This window comes from Mandrillus leucophaeus, unplaced genomic scaffold (assembly GCF_000951045.1).
Source record: "Mandrillus leucophaeus isolate KB7577 unplaced genomic scaffold, Mleu.le_1.0 Scaffold3, whole genome shotgun sequence".
Lineage (NCBI taxonomy): Eukaryota > Metazoa > Chordata > Mammalia > Primates > Cercopithecidae > Mandrillus > Mandrillus leucophaeus.
In genome coordinates this window covers 7,213,418-7,221,847 of record NW_012103142.1, presented here as the reverse complement: position 1 = coordinate 7,221,847, position 8,430 = coordinate 7,213,418, and the positions used below count along the sequence as shown (strand labels likewise).

Below are 8,430 nucleotides of genomic sequence, written 5' to 3'. Positions count from 1 at the left end.
GAAGGAAGGAAGGAAGGAAGAGGGGTGTCTTTAATAAACTTTTTATTTTGTAAAAAATAATACAGAGAGAACTTGTATACCCATCTCCCAGTTTTCCCTAGTGGTAACATCTTGCATAACTATAGTACAATATCAAAATCATGGAATTGACATTGATACAGTCCATCAATCTCATTCAATTTTATTTGACTTTTGCCAGTTTTACACGTGCTTATTTGAACGTGTGTGTAATTTGTTCTATGCAATGCTATCATGTGTGTAGATTTCTGTGGCCACCATCACAGTCAAGACACAAAACAGCCCATCACAAGGATTTCTTTTATAACCCTGCACACCTCCCTGGCAACCAGTAATTTCTCTCCATCTCTATAATTTTGTCATTTCACGAATGGTATACAAATAGAACCATACAGTATTTAACTTTTGAGTCTGGCTTCTTTCATGAAACATAATTCCCTGAAAATTCATCCAATTTGTTACACGTATCAACACTTCCTTCCTTCTTAATCGCTGAATGGTATTCCAGTTTTTTTAAACCATCACCTGAAGAACATCTGGGTTTTTCCAGTTTGGGGCTATTACAAATAAAGGTGCTAAAACTATAAACACATATATGCAGATTTTTGTGTGAACACACGTTTTCATTCATCTGAGATAAATGCCCTAGAGTGCAATTGCTGGGTCTTAGAGTAGTTGCACCCTTAGTTTTGTAACAAACTGTCAAACTATTTTCCAGAGTGTCTGTACCTTTAAACAGTGTATGTTTTACATTATACATTCCTACCAGTAAAGTGCAACTGATTCAGTTTCTTCACATCTTTGCCAGCATCCGGTGTTGCCACTTTTTTTTTTTTTTTCCATTCTGATAGATGAATAGTGATGCCTCATTGTGGTTTTAATTTATATTTTCCACGTGGATAATAATGTTGACTATCTTTTCATGTGCTAACAGTGTTTGAAAAGCTCATCCTTTCTTGCCGTGACCGTTGTGTGGGAAACAGTCCCTTTTATCCAGTTTTATCCTTTTCCAAAACAGAGCTAGCCCTACTTCTAATTCCATCATAGCACAGCTTGTATTCCTTGGTTTTGGTTTCCTGTTGAAAATCTGTCTCCTTGTCACTTGAGAGACCTTGTGAAGGAAAAAAAAAAAAAAAGAAAAATCTGTCTCCTTCAGACTGTGATCTCCAAGTAAGCCGGAACAGTTCTGCAATCTCGGCTTACTGCAGCTTCGACCTCCTGGGCTCAAGTTATCCTCCTGCCTCAACCTCCCAGGTGCACCACCACGCCTGGCTAACTTTTGTATTTTTTATGGAGACGGGATCTCACTATGCTGCCCAGGCTCGTCTCAAATTCCTGGGCTCCAAGCCATCCTCCCACCTCGACTTCCCAAAAACTGCTGGGATTACAAGCCTGAGCCACCACACCTGGCCCAATGCTGTATTTTTTTTTTTAAGGCAAGGGCATGGAGAATAAAATGGGTGAATGAGCGGGGCGGGGCAAAGCATGGTGGTTGTTACCCTTTAACCACGCTGTCCAGGCCCGGTCTGGTGCAAAATCCAGAGCCCAGACACTCGCTCCTGCGCATGCGCAGCGCTCCCCCTCACCCCCTCGCCTACCCCGCCCTAGCCCCGCCCCAGCCCCGCCCCTTAGTAGCTTCCTTTGGGTCGCGACCAATTAGAAGGAGGAGGCGGGATCCTGGCTGCCACGGTGCTCACTGGGTAGTGTCCCTAGCTACTGTTGCTAAGACTGTGGGTCGCCGGAGGTGGTGGAAGTTAGTTTTGGCAACCAGGGCCTGAGAGAGGTCAAGGGTCATTGCAGAACCAGGGAGGAGATGGTGAAGCAGACGATCCAGATATTCGCAAGGGTGAAGCCCCCTGTCCGGAAGCACCAACAAGGGGTACGGGCTGGAGCCTCCGGGGCGCCGGCGCGGCGGGGCCTCCTGGGCTGGGGTCGGGCGGCACGCGAAGGGGCTGGGCGGAGGTGAGGGGCTTGCTGGCGGGTGCCGAGGCCGCCCGGAATCCCGCACACACTGTCCGAGGAGCTCTGCAGCCGCGAAGACCCTCGCACACTGCTGTCCTGCTGTCAGCGACGCGACCGACAGCTAGGCCACTCCCACCTGGCACGGCGCAGACCCGGCACAGTGCCATATTTTTTTGCACCCGGGCACACGTGTTCACGCGGAGGCAGACTAATGCATGTTCAGTATGCCTGTATAGCGTGCACTTCAACTACACATAAGCACTTATAGCACCTTTCTGGGAAACTCACGCAGCACCGCACATGCAGATACACTCAAAGGTACGTTTTGGCACTAGGGCAAAACGTGCAAGCAAGAGATGCATGTTTATGTACCTCTGAAATAATACAAATATAGATAGACACAAATGCACAAAGCATACACATATGTAGTACTTTGCACCCAGTGGGGCCTCAGTAACTTGTTGACTCTGTTGTTATTCTCCAACATAAACGTGAACCTTTACATATACTCCTTGTATTAATAGATTTATGTAGATGCTTAAGCATCCCGACCCAAAGAATATGCATGTGTACTTCATTCAGAAACAATTAAATATTTACTAGGTGCTTCCTCTAGTGTGCTAAACTCAAAAAGGTATAAAAAAGGTTAAGACATTGTCCTGACTCTGAGCAATGACACTTTGTATGCTTCTTTTTTTTTTTTTTTTTTTTGATATGGAGTCTTGCTCTGTCACCCAGGCTGGAGTGCAGTGGTGCATCTCGTCTTTGGCTCTCTGCAAGCTCCGCCTCCCGGATTCTCGCCATTCTCCTGCCTCAGCCTGTTGAGTAGCTAGGACTACAGGTGCCCGCCACCACGCCCGGCTAATTTTTTGTATTTTTAGTAGAGACTGGGTTTCACCGTGTTAGCCAGGATGGTCTCTATCTCCTGATCCGCCCGCCTCGGCCTCCCAAAGTGCTGGGATTACAGGCTTGAGCCACCGCACCCAGCACTTTGTATGCTTCTTAAATGTTTCAAAACATCCTCTCTTCTGCCTAGAAGGGAGCATAGTCATTCTTATGTATCTTGAGAAATGGCCACCTGACAGGTGCTTTACCTGCATTATCTCTCACTCTTAAAAGAACCCTGCAAGGTTGGTGTCATTTTCCTCATTTTACAGATTAAGAAAGTGAGTTTCAGGATAAATAATGTGACCAAGGTACCCAGCTGGGGAGTGGCAGAGCTGTAATTTTTTTTTCAATTTTAGAACATTTGTTTTATTTTTTAAAATTTGTTATACTTTTAAGTCCTAGGGTACATGTGCAGAACGTGCAGGTTTGTTACATAGGTATAGATGTGCCATGTTGGTTTGCTGCACCCATCAATCTGTTATCTACTTTAGGTATTTCTCCTAATGTTATCCCTCCCCTAGCCCCTGACCCAGCAACAGGCCCCAGTGTGTGATGTTCCCCTCCCTGTGTGCATGCGTTCTTATTGTTCAACTCCCACTTATGAGTGAGAACACGTGGTGTTTGGTTTTCTGTTCTTATTTTAGTTTGCTGAGAATGATGGTTTCCAGCTTCATCTGTGTCCCTGCAAATGACATCTTTTTTTATGGCTGCATAGTATTCCATAGTGTATATGTGCCACATTACTCTATCATTGATGGACATTTGGGTTGGTTCCATATCTTTGCTATTGTGAACAGCAGAGCTGTAATTTAAATTAAGAATTTTTTATTTCATAGCTGTCCCCTTTTCAGAAACCTTTTTTGCCCCCCAAAGTGAAAATTTAGGCAAGGGCAATTTGGATCATATTTGTGAATATATGGAGTGAACATATTAACAATGTTGTATTTCTGTTCCATATATATACTGTGTATATGTCTATGTGGAACATCATAGCATCTCATGATTAACCATTTGCCTCATATAATTTATGTATTTAGAATAGGAATAAAACAATGTAGAAAGAACCATGGGTATCTTCCCATTTTCTCTCCTCTAACTAATAATCACTTACATGCATTTCTTTTTAGAGTGCATCATATGTAAAGAGTGTATTATACGTAACATTTCCCCCCAGATTCTTAGCTTAAACTGTTGAGCTTATCTACATGGACTCAGCAGTCAGAGCCGAGGCTGGGATAAGGTCAAGAGACAGGATGGGTAGGGGCGGGGCTCAGGGAAGTGGATGGAGAGTCTTGTATTTAATATTGAACTTTCTTTTCTCTTAAAATGCAGTGTTTGGATATTTTAATGTACCTCATTTTGTATTTCTTTGGTGAGTCTGTAGAGTGGATTGTTTGATCCTCCAGGAAGTAGTTTTAGGTGTCATATTCTTGGTGTCACATTTTTAGGTGTCCCCCCCACACACAAAGAGAATTGGAATGAATAAATATTGAACTAGTATATCACTATTTTCCCTTAAAAACCCCACATTGTAATGCCGTATCTTCTTTTCCACAAAAGATTGTAGAGTTCTTTCTCTGATTAGAAATGCTTTTTGTAGTATTAAATTGAGAGTGACTCAAAGGTATTTTTTTCCTCTTCATTTTATAGCTTCATTACTTTTATTCTTTTATTAAAGAATAATAGTACTTGTATTACTTTTATTCTTTAAGGCATCATAAAGTAAATTATAATAACAGATTAATAAAAAGGATATATAAAATGAATCTCTGCTAGTTTTAACAGTGGCAATGCTTTTCATTTGTACAGTGCTTTATACATTTCAAAACATTTTCATATTCATCCTTGCATTTGTTCTGTCTTCTAAAAAAAACTTCCCTGTCTCAAATAATATTTTTATGACTAAGGATAGAAAGTCAATATTACACTAAACAAGTGACCTGGTTCTAAGGGACTTTTCTTAAGGCCTCAAAGAGTGTCTTAATTAGAGTAGTGGAGGGTCATTAACTGCAGTTAATATTCTTTTCTGTCTGCTGAGCAGAGAAATATAGAATTTTAAAAAATGGGTGTAACTCCTCACTCTTGTATGTTTCATGTCTTATACACCCCCTTCACTCACCTGTCTGGCTATGAAACTTTTTTTTTTAAATGTAGTGCCCAACAGGATATACTTTTTAAATCTCTCTTGAGAAAACCTAGCCAGAAAGCCTTGAACCTGATGCCATTGCGTTCTACAAATACTTTATTTTATGTAATGACTTTTCTGCATGAGTTCTTCACATTTTAAATGAGAAGTTTCAATAAAAATATGCTTAGAAAATTATTCAAACTTTCTGGAGATTTAGGTAGGCTTTTACTTGCTTAGGAATATGACTTTTTCCCCATAACCAAGCATCCTGTTTAAGCATGGGTCTTAAACAGGAAGTATTGCCTGTTAGAAAGAATTTTATTTCCTGGTAAAAGACAAGAAGTTGTTTTTTATTTTTTTTAATCTAATGACTTTTTTTTTTCCAATGGTGCATTACAAAATACTTCCATTTCCATTACATCACTTGATCCCCACAGCAATCTTGTAAAGGAGGTAATTTTGTTTTCCTCATTTTATGTATAAGGAACCTCAATTCTGAAAGTGGTAGCTGGTCACACAGCTGGTAAATTGAGCTCAGTGTTGGACCCAAGTCTTGGGACAACAAATCTTATGCTTTTATTTATTCTACATGACCTCTTTATAGGCTTGACTCTTAATTTTCCTGGCCAATAAATGATGGAGTAGGAAACCAGGAAGAGAATCAGAGAATTTTACAGTCCTAAGGATGTTGGTTAAGACCCTGTATTTCCATATCAGCTTAGAAAGGCTAAAGGATTTCTCCCAGGTCACTTGCTAATTAGTGGCTGAGCTGGAATGAGAACCTTGAAAATGACATCAAATACATGAATTACATGTGTCTTTTGAAGCCACATCTCTCTTATCAAATGCCTGAAAATGTCTCATGGAACCTCAGGCTTCTTTGAACATAACTTGAATTAGAGCATTCTTGGTGAGCTATCTGAGATGGCTCCAAACCTAGTCCTTTTATCTCTGGTATTTTGTAAATGCTCAGAAATGCTTATTGATTGTAGTAAAATGTTAACTCCTGATACATAATACTAAAGCAATACTTACAAAAAATGTTGTTTTCAGGGCTATTAGTTTCTCAATGACAATAATAACAGAGATATTCAAATGTGCATATTTGAATGTTAGATCATTCAAAGATGATCTGACTTTGATACAGCATTAATTTAGGTTTTACTTCTGGTTCAGTTCCATATATTTGTCTGAATCTACACACAGTTCAAAGAGAAAAATTATTCAAATTATATGATATTATGACTTTTTAATCTTAAGACTATAATTTTCATATCGTTACAAGTCATAATAACATGGTCATAGTTCAAGCCGTAATTTCACCATTTTATATCCATTTGTTGTCTTCACATTTGCAGATTTATTCCATAGATGAAGATGAAAAATTAATACCTAGCTTGGAAATTATCTTACCACGTGATTTGGCAGATGGGTTTGTGAATAATAAGCGAGAAAGCTACAAATTTAAGTAAGTTTTTCTTTCTCCCTTTTCATTTTCGTTTCATTATTGAACTACTATACTATATTAATATTCATTGTGAAATAATTAGTACCATTTCTTGTGGAAAATGTTATGCAACTCTTTGTCTCACCTAGTAGATTGAACTCAAGTTGTCTTTTCACTGCTGTGCCCAAGGTAAAAAACAATTTTTTTTTTTTTTTTTTTTTTTTTTTTTTTTTTTGAGACAGAATCTCGCTTTGTCTCCAGGCTTGAGTGCAGTGGTGCGATCTCGGCTTACTGCAACCTCTGCCTCCTGGGTTCAAGCGATTTTCCTGCCTCAACCTTCTGAGTAGCTGGGATTACGGGCACACGCCACCACGCCTGGCTAATTTTTGTATTGTTGGTAGAGATGGGGTTTCACCATGTTGGCTAGGATGGTCTCGATCTCTTGACTTCGTGATCCACCTGCCTCGGCCTCCCAAAATGCTGGGATTACAGGTGTGAGCCACTGCACCCAGCCAATAATGTGTATTTCTATATCTGAGATTGTATTCCAAGATTCCAGCCTTTCTTTACTACCTCTGTTTATCTAGTATTTTCCTACTCAACCCACTATGGTTTAGCACTTACAGAAAGTTCCAATGCATGATTAAACTTCACTGAAGGTAAGAACTTACAGTATCATTTGTGTGCTGTGTAGGTAAGCCTTCTTTATAATATACATGATATTTAGACCTCATATGCACATATGTATACTGTATATCTGTGCTGTCCAATATAATAGCCACAAGCCACATGTGGTTCTTGAACACTTGAAGTATGTTCAACCCGAATTGAGATGTGCTGTAAAGTATAAAACGTATGAAGGGGTCGGGCACGGTGGCTCATGCCTGTAATCCCAGCACTTTGGGAGGCTGAGGCAGGCAGATCACCTGAGGTCAGGAGCTCGAGACCAGCCTCAACGTGGAGAAACTCTGTCTCTACTAAAAATACAAAATTAGCCAGGCATGGTGGTGCATGCCTGTAATCCCAGCTACTCGGGAGGCTGAGGCAAGAGAATTGCTTGAACCCAGGAGGGAGAGGTTGTGGTGAGCCGAGATCGCTCCATTGCGCTCCAGCCCGGGCAACAAGAGCAGAACTCCATCTCAAAAAAAAAAAAAAAAAAAAAGGATTTTGGAAGACTTAGCCTGAAGAAAAAAGAATGTAAAATATCTCAAGACTTTTTTCATATTGATTATTTACTGAAATTGTAACATTTTGGTACATGAAACTCCCAACTTTGGTTAAAAATATATTATTAAAATTAATTTCAGCCGTTTCTTTTAGTTTCTTAAAGTTTTATTAATTTTATTTTAAATTTAAAGAAGGGGTCCTGCTCTGTCTCCCAGGCTGGAGGGCAGTGGTGGACTCATAGTTCACTGTGGCCTTGAACTGCTGGGCTCCAGTGATTCTCCCACCTTAGCCTCCTGAATAGCTGGAACTGCAGGCATGCACCACCATGCCCAACTAACCTTTTTGCTTTTTAAAAAATGTGGCTAGTAGAAAATTTTAAATTACATATGCTCTCATGCTGATGAATGCCATTATATTTCTTTTGGGCAGTGCTGAACTATACTGGCTCATTTGAAAAATACCGAACAGCTACCCTTGGATGGTCATCAGTGCCTTTGGTCTGAATATTCCTTTAGTAGCTAGGTCTTGAATTTAGGGATTATAGCTATTTCACATTCTCTTTATTCTCCATTTTCAGATTAATCTATTTCTTTTAATCTCCATTTTTGATTTCTGGAGAAGTTTGAGCCCAAATTAAATCCGTCTTTGATCTCTGGCCCAAACTTTGGTGATGGATTTCTGGATCCTGCTGAAAGAATCCTAATTGTTCTCTTCAATGTATCTTTAGACTGTTTCTCAAAGGCCCTGTTTTGAGACTATTCCTGCCTTTCCCCTTTTGGATAAAACTATCCCAGATTTTTTTGTTGTTGTTCCTCTCTCT

At 40.0% G+C, this 8,430-nt stretch overlaps 1 protein-coding gene across 1 annotated transcript in view; it reads left to right on the top strand.

Annotated features, from left to right (window-relative positions):
• Positions 1-1,736: 1,736 nt before the first annotated feature.
• KIF6 (kinesin family member 6) overlaps positions 1,737-8,430 on the top strand; it is a 400,736-nt gene continuing 394,042 nt past the window's right edge. The window contains exons 1-2 of the mRNA XM_011986642.1: positions 1,737-1,897; positions 6,355-6,464. Of these exons, the coding sequence (XP_011842032.1) occupies positions 1,832-1,897; positions 6,355-6,464 (176 nt within the window). The 5' untranslated portion in view covers positions 1,737-1,831. The remainder of the gene's footprint in view (positions 1,898-6,354; positions 6,465-8,430) is intronic.